General features: G+C 29.3%; 3 protein-coding genes and 1 long non-coding RNA gene across 12 annotated transcripts in view; 2 read left to right on the top strand and 2 right to left on the bottom strand.

Annotated features, from left to right (window-relative positions):
- LOC141536281 (beta-1,3-galactosyltransferase 1) lies at positions 1 to 3,451 on the top strand. Of its 5 annotated transcripts, XM_074256705.1 has the most exons (7): positions 1 to 192; positions 483 to 549; positions 829 to 895; positions 1,336 to 1,678; positions 1,975 to 2,533; positions 2,795 to 2,847; positions 2,944 to 3,451. In XM_074256705.1, exons 4-7 carry the CDS (start codon positions 1,423 to 1,425, stop codon positions 3,225 to 3,227), a joined length of 1,152 nt encoding a protein of 383 aa, XP_074112806.1. In that variant the 5' UTR covers positions 1 to 192; positions 483 to 549; positions 829 to 895; positions 1,336 to 1,422; the 3' UTR covers positions 3,228 to 3,451. The 5 variants fall into 5 exon arrangements, with proteins under 5 accessions (XP_074112806.1, XP_074112804.1, XP_074112803.1 ...); XM_074256703.1 differs by having other exon boundaries at positions 1,423 to 1,678; positions 2,795 to 3,451; XM_074256702.1 differs by having other exon boundaries at positions 1,420 to 1,678; positions 2,795 to 3,451.
- A 156-nt stretch (positions 3,452 to 3,607) lies between these two features.
- On the bottom strand, positions 3,608 to 5,480 carry LOC141536282 (G patch domain-containing protein 4). Its single transcript, XM_074256707.1, has 2 exons — positions 5,080 to 5,480; positions 3,608 to 4,744 (listed from the first exon to the last, which is right to left on the bottom strand). The coding sequence occupies exons 1-2, from the start codon at positions 5,126 to 5,128 to the stop codon at positions 3,687 to 3,689; spliced, it is 1,107 nt and encodes a 368-aa protein (XP_074112808.1). The 5' UTR covers positions 5,129 to 5,480; the 3' UTR covers positions 3,608 to 3,686.
- A 1,033-nt stretch (positions 5,481 to 6,513) lies between these two features.
- Oatp26f (Organic anion transporting polypeptide 26F) overlaps positions 6,514 to 15,481 on the bottom strand; it is a 10,930-nt gene continuing 1,962 nt past the window's right edge. For 2 of the 5 annotated variants that reach the window (XM_074257098.1, XM_074257095.1), the window contains 11 exons: positions 13,529 to 13,745; positions 11,195 to 11,363; positions 10,973 to 11,123; positions 10,698 to 10,878; positions 10,305 to 10,407; positions 8,497 to 8,618; positions 8,170 to 8,424; positions 7,836 to 8,037; positions 7,602 to 7,749; positions 7,123 to 7,502; positions 6,514 to 7,053 (listed from right to left, as the gene is read on the bottom strand). In XM_074257098.1, the coding sequence (XP_074113199.1) occupies positions 6,864 to 7,053; positions 7,123 to 7,502; positions 7,602 to 7,749; positions 7,836 to 8,037; positions 8,170 to 8,424; positions 8,497 to 8,618; positions 10,305 to 10,407; positions 10,698 to 10,878; positions 10,973 to 11,123; positions 11,195 to 11,363; positions 13,529 to 13,745 (2,118 nt within the window). In that variant the 3' untranslated portion in view covers positions 6,514 to 6,863. Of the gene's footprint in view, positions 7,054 to 7,122; positions 7,503 to 7,601; positions 7,750 to 7,835; positions 8,038 to 8,169; positions 8,425 to 8,496; positions 8,619 to 10,304; positions 10,408 to 10,697; positions 10,879 to 10,972; positions 11,124 to 11,194; positions 11,364 to 13,528; positions 13,746 to 13,841; positions 15,469 to 15,481 lie in introns of those variants that run through there. The other 3 variants (XM_074257100.1, XM_074257099.1, XM_074257097.1) reach the window with 3 other exon arrangements.
- LOC141536521 (uncharacterized) lies at positions 11,261 to 13,053 on the top strand. The gene is made up of 3 exons (XR_012480738.1): positions 11,261 to 11,395; positions 12,370 to 12,513; positions 12,779 to 13,053. It is a non-coding gene; the product is annotated as an uncharacterized LOC141536521 (long non-coding RNA).

Raw genomic sequence — 15,481 nt, 5'->3', positions numbered from 1 at the left:
ATTGGAGCATTGTTCGGTGAAAGTGAGACTTAATAAAATTAATATTATTATTTAATTATTTTCTTCTTGATTTCTGTCAGAAAAATTTTAACTTCCTAAAAATAATAAAGAAATTTTTATTATTGACAAATTTATTCACGTGAGTGTGTTAAGTATAAAAAAAAAAAAAAAAAAAAAAAAAAAAATAACAATGTAAGTTTTATTTTGAAAACTCTCTTTTATACATTTTTATATTTATTTTTATCTAAGCAATTACAGAAAATGAATTTATATCTGTAACTTTAGCAGCTCGTAAGATTTTAGGTTGTATAAATATTTTAACGAATTTCCTGTCAATTGGCGCTGTCAATTTTTTAATTTATTATCACTATAAATATTTCTGAACTAAGTGGATATATATATATATATATATATATATATATATATATATATATATATATATATATATATATATATATATATATATATATATATATATATAGATCGCAATTGTTCATTTTATGGAGCGGGTTAAATTTACAAATAAATGGATTATCGAGCTGTTTACTAGTAAGTATTTTTCTGGTTAAATATTATTAATTATTAAGTTAAAATATTATGATGCTGAAGTTAGCCGTCAGCTGTCAATTTTAAAAATTTTAATACCAAATCAATTACAGTAAAAAAATGCTTCTAAAAATTTTCACTTGTAATTTTTATTTATTTTCACTTGTGAAACTTTTTAATTAATTTTTTTTTTTTAATAATTACATTGTTATAAAATTCTAAAAAAATTTTTTAATGTCAACTTTAGTGTTGTAAAATATTTTAATGAGTTTATTATTACAGTGGTGTTGATATTTGACAACAGCAAGTAAATGGGGGTCACTATCGGAGCTAAGACAACCTTGGAAAGGTATTTGACATTTAATAAATAAATAATATGTAACAATTTAATAATTTAAATTTAAGAGTATGATTTTTTTTTTTTTTTTTTTTTTTTCCCGTGAAATAAATTACAGTGAGAAATTATAATTAGGTTTATTACTATAAAAAAATTAATGTGTTTATTTATCAGTCATTGTTGATAACAGCAATGTAATAATTTTGCAATAGTTTTAAAAGTAATTAATTTTCTTTATCTCACTGAAGTTATGTCAATAAATTTCAAGAGGAAAAAATGCAAATAAATGATTAATTGAAAGAAATAATTACTTTATTGATATAAAATAATTATTTATCAATTTTAGTTTATACCTATAAAATTTTGTTTAAATTTTTGCAAGTAAAAATATTATTTTTCAATTTTTTAAATAATTAATTATTTAATAAAATTATTAAAATTTTTAATTTCAGTATTATAATTAGAATACAGTAGCAACCTTGCAGTGAGTATGTAAAAATAAAAAAATAAAAATATTAACACCCTATAAATAAAAGCAGATGGACAAAATGCGATTGGTGGTGCCGTCGCAGCAGGTGTACATAACTACTAACCCGCCAACTAACAATGTTCGAGGAAGAATGTCCTTCATACGTCGTTTAGGAGTGGGTTGCATCATCCTGGCTGCTCTGGGGCTGCTCTACGTTCCCGCTTACCATTCGGCGCAAGGTCCGCCCTTTGGAATAGGAATAGGTGAGGTTTCACCCCCTGCTGAAGCATTAGGGGCAGGTTCGAACTACCTAGAGTCTACTGTAGGTATGCATTAATAAAAAAGCTAACTAATCTACTCCATGTGCATTGTCGTTCAGTCACCACAAATATTTTAATTTAATTTTATTTAATTAAATTAAATTAAATTAACATATACAGCACTTGCTTTTCCTCCACGCTCTGGCTCAGTAATCAGAATTAAAGCCTTCACCTCATATCATTTTAATCTGCTAATAGTAATTTTTTTATTAATTTATTATTATTGTACAAGCATGTCAAATTTAAATTTGAAATAATATTTCTTAAGATTGTAATAAAATTGACCATTAAAATCATTTCAGCTCAAATATCCGGCTGGACGTTTAATACCTCTAGGAATGTTAATTTGTATATAAATCCCGAGAACAATACAACGATAACCAGCCCCGAGTTATCGTGTGCGACCTCGCCGCCTTATCTTTTGATAATCGTTTGCTCGGCGGTGGGCAATCAGAAGGCGAGAGTCGCGATTAGAAACACCTGGGGCAGCGAGCAAAATTTGTATTACCTGGGGACCTCTTCGACAGTCAATACTACGATCAAGATTGTCTTTCTGCTGGGAGAAAGCACCAATGACACTCTCAATGCCGCCATCCTGGATGAGAATTATGAATACGAAGATATTATTCAGGAAAAATTTATTGATACTTACAACAACTTGACTGTTAAGTCTGTAATGATGCTGAAATTGGTCACTACTATGTGTCCGCAAGCAACTTTTCTCATGAAGACAGACGATGACATGTATGTCAATGTTCCTGCGCTGGTTAAAGTCATCAGATCGAGGCCAAATAGCGCTGGGACACTTATGGGGTCACTTATTTGCAATGCCCGTCCAATATCTGATCCAAAAAATAAGTGGTAGGTTTATTATTGGAAATTTTCAATTTTATTATTTTAAATTTTAATTTAATACATTTTTTTTTTTATTAAAGTTGAAATTTTTTAATTTATTTTATTAAATTTTAAAATTAAAATTTTGGGCTAAATATTGAAGATATAAAAAAATATTAAGAAATTTTTATTTTTTTTTTAAAAAAGGTCCTTATAAATTTTTCTGTATCTCATATTTAAGCCAGAGTTAAAATAATTGAATAATAAATAAATATTTCAAATTTTCAGGTATACTCCCAAGTACATGTACTCAGAGAAAACATATCCAAATTATTTATCAGGTACTGGTTATGTGATGAGCTTAGACGTAGCGTTAAAATTATACGAAGCAGCGTTGAAGACGCCTTTATTACATTTAGAGGACGTTTATTTAACAGGTTTATGCGCTAAGAAAGCAAAACTTCGTCCAGTAAATCACCCAGGTTTTAGTTACATCCCGCGTAAGTTAGATTATTGCATACTTAAAAGTGCAATTACTGCGCACAAAGTTGATTCTTCCAATATGTACGAAATTTGGAACAAATTACAGAACACAAATGTATCCTGCTCTAATGCAGCTAACAGTGATAATACTTCTAAGAGTGTAGCTTTATTAAATAGGCATGGCAGGCATGTCAATTATTACTTCACGAAGAAACGCGTCAACAATCGGTGCAGCTGAAAAACCAAATTTATTATTTTTTACTGTAAATAATTTTAAACCCGGCAATTATTAAACTCGGTACAAATACTTATCAAATTATTTGAATTTTAGCGTGCCAATAAGAACAAAAAAAAAAAAACATTTAAATTAAATTATAGTATCAAACTATTTTTGTGGAATCAGTATAAATAATATAAATAATTATAATTATAATTTCAATAAACAATAGAGTATTTGAAAAATTAGAAGTAAGTCATTTTTTTTTTAAATTAATAGTTAATTACGCTTCCATCCATTGCTGTTTATATTTCATTTTTTTTAAATTATTAATTACCAATTTAAAAACATTATAAATATATTAAAATTCTTGTAAAATATTTGTTGGTAAATAAATATGCTTTATTTATATTGAAAAAATCCTGAAAATTTATTTAAAAAATTTTTCTATAAAATGAATTACAAGTACAAAAATAATAATTATTTTTTAGATTTTTTTTTATGAATTTTAATTTTAACTAAACTCTTAGAAACATTATCAAGAATTTCTTCAAAGTCTGTTATATTTTTAGAAACCATTTCCAACTTAGCTTTCTCTTTTTTTTTCTTATGTTTCTTCTTTTTTTTCTTTTCAATTTTATTATTAAAAAATTCAGAATCAATAATTTTTTTTTTCTCTTTCTTCTTCTTTTTCCTTTTGAAACCCGAATAAACATCATCCTCAGCACATTGAGGCTCCGAATATGTTTTACTTTCATTTTTTTTACCATCATCATTTTTCTCGTCAAGACAAAGTGAGCTGGATAATTTATGACTCAAGTCTTCCAGCTTACGCTTTAATTTTCTGCTACTTTTCTTCGACACAGATTTGTACAGATCATCATCATCATCATCATCATCATCATTCAATTTATTGTCTACTGGTTTATCAACAAGCTTTAGAGATTTTTTTACAACTATTTCGTCAACAACAAGACCATCAGCAGTACAGCCGATCTGTATTCTCCTCTTGCTCCTTTTAATTTCCGCGAGATTGGCAAAATACAGCTCCTGCTGCCGAATCCTGGCCAACTTTCCACTGAGCTTGAGACCATGCCGAGCACCCTTGTGTGCAGTCCTGCCACCACATGCCTTGAACAGCTTGTCATCGTCGACAATAAAGTCCTTGAACATCACCGAGTCATCTTTTTTCGCACTTAGCTTTTTTTGCGCAGCACTCTGGACTTCTTGGGAGCCTTCTAACGTGGAAGTTTTTACAAAATTGCCGTACACTAAGCCGTCCTTTGATTTCTTGGAGTCTCCTATATTTATATTGAGCTTCGCAGCTGTTATTTCAACCGCGTTGCTCTTATTAACCTTAATCACTGGCTTATTTTCTGATGAGCTGTCAACGTTGATGTTACTCAATGCTTGGTTGTAAATTTGATTCCACCATTGGTTCCCAGTCGAGTCTATATGGCCTATTCCAGTGGTATCAAATTTTAATTTTGGTCGCAGCGCTTCTGTCATTCCATCTTCATTTTTTCCTAAACCTTTACCTGGTAAACAAAGTATTTATTATTTATTTTTAATAAAATAAAATACACTGAAATTTATTTATATAAAATTAGCCGACGTTTTTAATTTTTATATTTTTTTTATAATAATTAAATTAGAACTAAAAAAAAAAAAAAAAATATATATATATATATATATATATATATATATATATATATATATATATATATATATATATATATATTTTTTAATTCACTCATTTTATTAAATTAATAAATTATTTTTTAAAAATTAATTTATAAAAAATTTTATCTTACTTTTTAAATAAACTAACCTTAAAATATGTTTTAATAAATTTAATAAATAAAATAATTACCTGCGACCCAACCAAATTTCTCAAGCTGCGATTTAGCAAAATCACTCATTTTTTTTTTTTTTTTTTTTATTTATTTATTTCAAACAATCTGCATTATTTAAATTCCAATTTAATTATTAATAAAAAATAATAATTAATCGAATAAAAACTGGCTAAATAAACCAACGTGGTGCATTCATAAGTTAAATAATTTTGGAGTATTTTATAGGTTATGTATTTTGTTTACAATCTTGCTGGCCACCTACACATACCACATCACACATTTAATAATTTTTATAACCAAAACTTTACTAAGTATATAAAAAAAATTAAAAAATTAATTTTTAATAAAATATCTGGAAGAAAGAAAAACAGTAATGAAATTAGTTCAGAATTATTAAAAATTTTAAATTCTCTCGTAGCGCCATCTAATGTCACATGACAAATGCACACACATTTATATATAAACTATGACACATACTGAAATATTTATTATTAATCCTTGCGTTTTGATGTCAGGTGATGATAAAAATTAATTTAGCAGATAGTTGATAATTTTAAGAATTTTTGTAACAAATAAATTATGACAAAAAAAAATATAATCCTGAAGTTAGCGGTCAGCTGTCAATTTTTTTAACAAATTAATTCTAAAAAAAAAAAAAAAAAAAATGCTTCTAAAAATTTTCACTTGTAATTTTTATTAATTTTTCCATGTGAAACTTTTTAATTAATTTTTTTTTTTTAATAATTTAATTGCTACAAAACTCTAAATAAATTTTTAATATCTGTCAACTTTATAGTGTTATAAAAAAAATTGACATTAATAAATTAAAAAAAACTACAAATATTTTGTAAATATTGTCAAAATTAATTTTTATTAACTCAATTATATAATTACTCTATCATCATTACTACATATAATAAATCTTCAGCAGGTCGTTCTTGTTTTTCCATTTTTTCTCTGGCACGTGTTGTTCCCGTTGGTTCATTTATTCGCTCTAACGTCGAATGGAATCCATGTAATTACGAAAACCCCAGTGAACTCCTTGAGGCTCACCCAACATCGTAGAGCCAACACTGTCTGTGACTACCTGAGCAACGGAGCCAAAATATACAGCTCCTACTGGACCAGCAAGAGCTCCAGCAGTACCCCAGCCCCTACAACTGCTGTTGTATTCTAACTTGTCATTGTTTCGCAGAATTAATCAGCGAATTAATTTTTATTTAACTATCAAAGTGATATAATAATAAAGCCTTACGTATTATATTTATCATAATGAGGCTGAAGTTAGCAGATCACACTTGAAATTTTTTAATTTTTCTTGAAAAACTGACCTAGGCATAGAAAATTATTTATAAAAATGTTATTTATAATTTTTAAGAGCTTCTAAAGATGAAATTTTTACATAAAATTTTCTTGCTATAATTTGTTGGTTAAAAATAAAATTCTAAAAATTATTAGATGTCTCTCAACTTCAGTGTCATTTATTATACACATACATTAAACCTACTCTATAATTAATTATTTAGATAATAAACTCTAAAGTACGGGTAGAAACGTCTTAAAAATATTTAAAATATATCAATACAATATAAATACTCAACATCCATCCACTCATAACCTTACTTGATACAATAATTTACCGATAAAATGTAAAAATAAAATTTATCGAATAAAATAAATTACTTTTTTCAGTCCCGGCAGTATTGTGAGCCAAAATTACCAACAGAATACTTAAATAATAAAAGAAGAAATGGTACAAAAGGTTTTTCCTCTATCTATCTAGCTTGAGGTTAGGTTTTTATTAAATACTCGGCGAATTCAGAGTCCCGGTGTAGTTCCCGTTGGTCCTGTCGGACAAAATGGTGGCCACGGGCGCTGAGTCTGGGTCTGAAGTAGTCTTCCTACCGCCAGGAGGGATGTAGCACCACCAAGCCAGGAAGAAGAATAGTAAAGAAGCTGTTTTGCCGATAAATGCCAGCGCTAGCATGTACCTTAATTAAATTTTTTAATTAAAATAATATTTTAATGAAATTTAATATTAATTTGTAAATTCTACTCACCAGCTCATCCAATAATTATCGTAAACCAGACACGCGCCTCGACCCTCGCAAGTTTCGTGCCACAAAATGCAAGTATCGTCGATCAGAGCTCCGAAGATTATTGGCGCTGGAATCGTGCCGAGAATTCTAACCTTAATCCACTGGATTCCCAGAGCAAAAGAGCGCTGCTCGTCTCTGACGACTCTAAGTGTCGCAGCCAGCGCTGGCATAGTGCACAAGAAAGTCATAAGCATGTTACAGAATGCCAGACAGATAAATAACCACAAATATTTGCAACTGCTGGTGCAGGTTGTGTTGATAGCTTCATAAGAAATTGTTTCGCCATTTGACATCGTCCAGTTTGAAGTATGGCTGCTGATACATGAACAGTTTTGATAAACCTAGAAAATTTTTTAATCAATTAAAATTGTCATTAAAAAATATAGGATTGGGTAATTAAATTTTTACTGCAATTTTGGAAATTTTTGACGTTTTGTTACCTTGACATCTTCAACTTGGATTTCCTGATCGCAACCTGCATGACAAGGTGAGTAGTAAGTAACGCCATCTACTCCACAAATAGGGTTAAATTTATTTGTAGAACACCCGCAGTTACTATTGCACTTGTTGTCTAATCCCATAATTTTTCTGTAGTAATAATTAATTTAATTTTCAATTATTATTAAATATTTTAATATTTATTAATTATTATATATTTAATTTAATATACTTACTGATCTGTTTCAGAATATCGAACAGTAAGACCGGCAAAATCTAGGTTAGGGCAGCTTAGCCCGAAACAAAGCGTGAAGATAATACAAGCAGCTGTTGAAAAAATGCAAAATTTCAAAATACCGGAACAAGGAAGATTCCAGCGTTTTATTAAATAACCACCGAGAAAAGTTCCACCTCCTCCAGCGGGCACAGTCACTAATCCTGTCAAAAATTAAAGGTAATAATTTAATTTTTAATTTTTACATGTGGAATTTTTTTATAATCAGAAATCGACTTTTTTTCAGACTTATATTGAATATTAAGATTAAGGTAAAAATAAATAAAAGAGATTACCCATTAGCAGTGCAGCTGAACTGGCAGTTACGCTAAACTGATTTTCAATAAGTTTAGGAAGGAAAGCTGCAAACCCAGCTATCAGCAGCCCTTCACTAGCTCCCGCTAAATTGAGCATAAAGAACGCGGGGTTGCTCAGCAATTCAGTTAAAGCGCGAGGCAATTCGCGGATTTTTGAAAACGCTTCTCCTGTTGTACCGCCGGAAGATTTTTCATGAGCTTCCGAGACTTTTTCCTTCGCTAGTTCTTCAGAACCTGCAATAAATATTTAATTATTTAATTATTTATTTATTTATTTATTGTGAAAGAAGAAATAGCGAAAGTTACCTGGAAGCGATGGTGGGAAGGCAATTATTGGAATGGCTACGACAATACATACTACTGTTGCTGCTACGAATCCAATCCACCAAGCTCCAATCCATACATTGCTGTCTGGAGTCATACCAATCCTACAAATGAATAAAAATGAGCTTAAGTTATTATTATTATCGCTGTTATTTAAAAGTAGAAATGAATAGCACCGAGGGTCTTAAGAACTTATTATTAAAGGCAATAAAACTCCCAGATATTAAATTATTCCCTGGTTGGGGGCTCCAGGGAGCTACCGGTTATGGCGAAACTCTTGAAACTAAGAACATTGTTGCTGGAAAACTGCAAACTACTTTGTGTGAGAGCGGTTTGCCGTATACTTATTTCTCATTATAATACCTACAACTGTATTGAAACTTTCGGCATCTGCCGAAACTTTTACGTCCAAATTTTAGAGTGCGCTAATTAAGAACTGAGTTTACAAGATTTTAGATTTAAAAACAAAGTTACACACCGATACTATTAATTTTGGCGGACATATACGCTATATATACTACCTAGTGATTGATGCCACTAATTTAGCTGACTAACTCTTTTTTCATTTTTCACTCGCGGGTTATTTATTGCCGCAGTTGAATTGTTAAAGGTAACACACCTGCTGGAATTTATAAAAATTTTTTTTTATATTAAAAATGGGTAAGTTTTTTTTTTTTTTTTTTTTTTTAATTTTATTGATTTAAGAATGTACAATTTAACAGTGCAATTTAACAAAATTCATTTTTTAATAATAAAAATATTCAATTTATTAAATTAAAATCTCATGAATTTTATTTTTCAGCACTTAAAGTTTGCTTTCATAAATTACTAAGCAAAAAGAAGAAATGAATATCAATAGACTACCTTAATCACTTAGCTTTATTATTTGGTAATGTATCCTGGTCTTTCATAACTTTGATTTGAATTGAAAAGAACTTAAAAGCCCAGAATAAAATTCTGACATTAAAAAATATAAAAATTCAAGGTAGAACTTTTAAAAAATATATTTTTCATAATTAATAATTAATAATTAATAATCAATGATAGGAAAATAAAAATGACCAAGTAGGTACAAAAGAAGACTATAAATAATCTATAATAAAGTAGTTGTTTTAAATACAACCCTTGTATAGCATCAGAGCGAATAATACGTAAGATTAATAGTGCATGGAAGCGTGGACGTCCCATGGGGTAAATGTCAAGCGGCGTTTATGCAATGTTTGAGGATGACGCCACTGTTACCCTTATTCAACAAAAAAACTATTCACTCCCTCTTAAGGGGCCCCCGAGGGGGAATAAAAAACCAACTCTCTTTATTCGCATTTAATCTACGGCTCAAGTTCGCATATTTCATGTCGAGTCACGCGTGAGAACCGGCCCATTCACCGCAAATTCAATAAAATATTGTATAAATACCATCCCATCACCCATCACACACAACAATTACTATTGCTTGCTTTATTTATCATTCTTTTTAAATTATCCGGGGATCTGGGGACTCAGTCCTCTATTACCGCTAATGGAAACTGTTTTGCGAATATTAAATATTAAAAGTAAAATAAATACCCGAGAATCTACCGAGTAATAAATTCAATGGAGAATTTAATAAAGTCTCAAGTGCAGAGTTAATGGAGATCGTTTTTACCTAGACTATGTTACATTTTTTTCTGATTTTTTAGCATAATTGCTTCTTAATATAAACGTAAATTTTAATATTGAGTTAAGGTGATTAAATATAATTTTTTTTTAATTATTATTTAGTAATTTTTCAGATTTAAAAGTCAACTTACATTCTGGGATCAGTGGTAAGAAAATCCGTGTAAAGTTTAAGTAACTCTCCGCCGATCACATACCCCATCGCCGGACCAATCACAGCCATGGTGTAATAAATTCCTGGAAGAAGTATAAAATTTATTATTTTTATTGAAATTTAAAAAAGTAAGTACCCAAAATTTTAATTTTCTTTTTAAAGAAGAAATTTATATCGTTCAAAAAAATTTTTTTTTATTAAAATAAATTATTGTTATATTTCTTCTTTAATGAAGAATATTGATTGATTAATTTTGGGTAGTAAAAAAATTGTTTTTTAATTGAAAAACATTTTTTTTTGTGTATAAAATACAAGATAAAAATTTTAAATAATTTATTTAAAAAAAAAGAAATATTAAAAATTAATTAATTACCCAAATAGACAGAAGACATTTTTTTGGAGACATTTTCATCGAGATAAGTGACACCAAGAGTGTAAAAAGGCGCAGCGCCAGCTCCATGGAGCAGTTGGGCGATGAAAAAAATCATGAGGTAGAACCCGCTAAAGGGGCCGACCTCGACAGTGTCATCAAGCTGCTGGGAGCACTTGGACTGCTACAGGAAAGGGGAATGGAAAAATTAAATTATTTAGTCGAGTTACGGAGTCTGCTGCCGATGAATCACCTTATTTGATAAGGACAACTCTCACCGACAGTGAAGTCTCATTATTGCTGATGAAAGAGCGATTGCAGGACACCGAGGACTTCTGACCTGCCTGGTGGTTTCCTCGAGAGAGGTAGTGCGGCGAGGCGAAGAGCAGGCTTCCGATACCCAGGACTAGAACTCCCACGCCGATGTATCTGCAAAGTATTTTTATTAATGTTTTTTTAACCAGGTTGCTTTTATTTTGTGCTCTAGGCTGGTGACTCACTTGGGCTTGGATGCTTTTGAGCGACCGCCGAGATAACTGACGGGTATTAAGAAAACAAAACTTGCGATATCGTAGCCCCCGGCTATGAGACCTGTCTCTGAAGAATTTAATCCAAATCTCTTTTCAATTGTCGTGATAACCACGTTTATGAAACCGTTTACTACCATTCCTTTATTTGAAGAAAAAAAAAATATTTCTTCAGTAAGTATTTTGGAGATTTTTTTTTTTTTTTTTTTTTTTTTATCATAAAAAGACTTAGTTAGGATAGAAATAAATTTTTTTAATTATTTTAGGATTTTATTTTGAATAATTTATATTATTAAGAGAATAAAAAAAAAATTTTGTCTCTTAGATTGCTAGTTTTTGTTAAATTTATTAGAAAAAAAATTTTTTTACGATTTAAATTTAAACTATTAAATCAATTATTTGCTATAGTTAATTTTTTAATTAAATTTTTTTAAGTACTTAACTTAAAATTAAAATTTTTAATCTTTGATTCTTTTAAATTAATTAAAAAAATCTCTTAAACTTATAAAAATGAAATTTGATTTAATCAAATAAAAAAAAAAAAAAAAAAAAAAAAAAAAAAAAAAATCCTAATTATCTATAAAATCTAGAATTTTACTGAGCTACCGCGTCTTAAATAATAATAATTCAGTTTCATTAAAATGTTAATATTATCGTAAAAAACTTATAAAAGTTCTAACAAGTCTGAAAGAATTTAAATAGAAGTTTAAGAGAAAAAAAATTTCCAAACACGTCAGTAACTTTTATAGTAGTAACAAATTCACTTCATAATATACAATCTACAATATTATTATAAGGATAAACAAAGTTTAAATTAGCAAACAATTAGTAGACAAAAGCGTAGACGTATTGTCCGTCAATTTGTTAAATTTCTTTGATCGCATTGTTTCGCGCCTACGATCGCGGGTGTACCAGTAGACCAAGTAATGGGGAGACATAAGTGCGTGGTCAGAGACTTGCTCATTATTCTCTTTACTCCCATGTACGTAATACATCTCAGCCCGACACTCGCTGGATAATTTAATGACCAAGTAAATTTATTTAAAACTTCTTTTATTTCTTCTTTTAAAATTAACACATTTCTTCTTAAGTTAAGCTCGAGTTTATTTATTTTTATTGTAAAATTAAACTCTTATCTATTTTTTTAGTCAACTTGATTTAAAGTCTTCAATTCGCAAGGAGTAAATTGGATTTCCGGTTACTCTTCTCTGAATACCATCGAAAATTGCCTCGCATCTATCCGCTCTTGTATCTACAATCTACGATAATATCAAGTCTGCTATAAAATAAAAGTATATCATTTTTTTTTTTAATAATTTTTTTATAGTTTATTTTCAAAGTATTTAAATTAAAAAAAATAATTTTTTAAACTTTTAAAAGTTAAAATTAATTAAATTTATTAAAAATATTTTTTTAGAATTTAATTTTAAATAATTTACTATATTTTTAATTTTTAAATTAAATTTATTATAAAAGCCGGCTATAAAATAAAAGTATGTAATTTTTTTTTTTTTTTTTATATATATTTCTTCTCAGATAATTTTGTTTTGATTCCAGATTTTAATGATACACATTTTTATGTTCGTACACGAGGACAGGAATCGATTGCCCGCGGAGAAGAAGAGGGGCAGTCTCATTACACGGTTTTATTTTCTCGGGATTACCGATAGAACCGTTCCGGATCGAATGCATATACAAACATAAATATACATACCATTAGTATGCATTCAAAAGCTGTTCTGGGCTAGAGGTGGTATGTTCTATGCCGTATAACGTCAAGGATACTAAATTCATAGGATTCAACCGTCAACGCTTCACATGAATCTCCATTAATTCTGTTTATTTAACGCTCTTAATCTCTCTAATCAGAATCACGTTTAATTATATATTATGTCAATATGTTTTGTTGGAACAAATCGCTACTAAAACGCTTAATTAATTGGTTGGGTCAAAAATTTTAAAAGATTTTTTTAATTTTGAATTATAAAAAAATTTTTTTAAGGGAAGAAATTTTTTCTTTTTTATTAAATATAATGTAAAAAAATTTTTAATTAGTTATTTAATGAATTTTGATTCTAAAAGAAGAAATATTAAAGATTTAGTAATTTTTTTTTTTTTTTTTTTTTAATTGTAATTGATAAATCTTTGATATTTCTTCTTTTAAAATAAATTAATTACAATTTTTTATTTTATTTTTTAAAAGAAGAAACATTAATTAAAAATTTTTTCTTTTGTTTATTAAATAAGACACAAAATTTTTAATAATTAATTAATCAAAATTATTGTAAAAAATAATTAAAAAGTTACCTTGCATAGCACCAGCCCAGCAAAGCCAAAACAAAGCCCACTTAGCTGTCCTAAATTTTTGCAAATAAAAGGGCCTGAAAGAAAACCACCCGCATAAAGACTTGGACACCGACACTTGTGAATCTAATTGCTCTTCAGCTTTTATTTCTTCCTTGATGGTCGCCACGTCGTGCTCGACAAATTTTGGTAAGGTCTCGTTAATATCCGCAACTCCTGACTAAAAAAAAATCACATTTTAATTCCACTTGTATTTCTTTCAGAGAAGAAATGAAAGAAGACTAAAAAATATGCATCTACTCAAATGAAAACTTACACTGAATGAAAATTTATCGCGCATCTTAAAAAGAATAGCCTAAAAAATCAGCAAGAGTAAAAAAAGCTGCGATGACCATCACTCTTTATGTGGACAAAGTGAATGAAGATGACTATGTTAACTGGTGTGTTTATTATATGAGAAGAGAGGCTGTGCACGTTGCCACGAGTCACATGCGACTGGTTCAGTTGAGATGCCCCGAGTTTTCCTCGTCAAAAGTTTATCCATCTCGCTCTTGCTCTTTCACCCTTCCGGGCGCTCGGTTCCACCCCACTCGGAGCTTTTTCTTTCATGTGACTCAACACACACCACCTCTGGTCCTACCTACTACAGTGCAACAGCTTCTGGGGGTCGTTGTTCGCTTCTTTTTATTCTCTGCCCAACCGTGAAAAAAAAATTATCTCCATACAACTTGTACACATTTTTTTCAACACCGAATTTTTTTTACCATTACTACAAACTTTTTATCAACTTGACTCTCCAAAGACACTTAAGCCGGCTCTCTTAAGAGATACACAATCTTATTTTACAATTTTATCTTATTTATAACTTACTAATTTAAGGAAATTTTTTAGAAGATATGATTTTATTATTTTTTAGGATAAAAATCAAAAGTTTCTTCTTTTAAATCAAGGCAAGTATTTTTTATTTATATTTTTAATAATTTAAAAAATTCTGAATATTAATTAATATAGAAAAAATATTTATTTTTTAGAACAGCCAATGAGACATTAAGCCAAATCCTGAGAGAAATACCCAGTCTTAAATAAAATTAAAATATAAAAATTGAAATGAAACTAAGAAGATGTCAAGCTGGGTTTGCTCAGCCCAGAGTAAACAGAAGAAATGAAAAAATAAAAATAAAAAAAAAAAAACAAAGAGCAACAAGAAAGAAATAGTAAAGAAGAGAAGGGTAGATGCCACGCGACTGTCCATAAATTTACCAGAATTAATACAAAGATCTATTGCTTCCGTTTTGCATATTAATGATTATATGTACACAGCTATACATATGAATAGGTGTATACAAAGGCTGTTATGTAAATATATGACCCATTGAGTAAAAAGAGGGATTATGAGGATGAGTAGAGGATGAGGAGCGAGCGCGTGACATATACTCGTAGGTGGACTCTTTTAACTAATTTATCCGGACGGACTATTATATAAACGAATATGCAATTACGCTTTTTTTGGAGATAGCCGGACCTTTTGTATTTTTATTTGCTTCATTTTATAATTTCAGGTTGATGGGCCTGGAGGCTGAGTTTTAAAAACGCTCGTGCAAATACCAAATAGGAATAGTGTGTAGGGTGACTTGCAGTTCGTTATTTGCACTTTGAACGAGCAGCGGGGATCCAGATAGAGAGAAAAATGATAAAGTCGAATTGTTGAACTTTGTCGTGTGTCGAGTTGAGAGTAGAGCAAAGGGTGCTTGCCTTGCTGCGTGGGCGTCGGAATCAAACGTTAATTGCCGTCTGCTTCGGATAATCGATTTTCGATCGTTATACTCAATTTCACTGCTTTTAATCATGTTTCATTTTTGACAGACTCACGGATTTATAATGTCAATTGTCAAATTTTATTCATCAAACATCCGGTTTTTTTTTTTTTTTTTTTTTTTTTACAATTTAATGGTAAAT

The sequence above is a fragment of the Cotesia typhae genome, unplaced genomic scaffold, assembly GCF_013202065.1.
Source record: "Cotesia typhae breed Kobodo isofemale line unplaced genomic scaffold, CoteBio_Ctyphae scaffold_152, whole genome shotgun sequence".
NCBI lineage: Eukaryota > Metazoa > Arthropoda > Insecta > Hymenoptera > Braconidae > Cotesia > Cotesia typhae.
The sequence above is the reverse complement of the archived record's forward strand: the minus strand, read 5'-3'. Positions and strand labels throughout refer to the sequence as shown.

Bases quoted from the DNA above. Each gene is read 5' to 3' on its own strand.
- LOC141536281 (XM_074256703.1), top strand. From the start codon at position 1,423: ATGGACAAAATGCGATTGGTGGTGCCGTCGCAGCAGGTGTACATAACT. The intron at 1,679-1,974 runs GTATGCATTAAT...AAATCATTTCAG, and splicing joins CTACCTAGAGTCTACTGTAG to CTCAAATATCCGGCTGGACG. The intron at 2,534-2,794 runs GTAGGTTTATTA...TCAAATTTTCAG, and splicing joins TCTGATCCAAAAAATAAGTG to GTATACTCCCAAGTACATGT.
- LOC141536282 (XM_074256707.1), bottom strand. From the start codon at position 5,128: ATGAGTGATTTTGCTAAATCGCAGCTTGAGAAATTTGGTTGGGTCGCA. The intron at 4,745-5,079 runs GTAATTATTTTA...TTTGTTTACCAG, and splicing joins GAAATTTGGTTGGGTCGCAG to GTAAAGGTTTAGGAAAAAAT.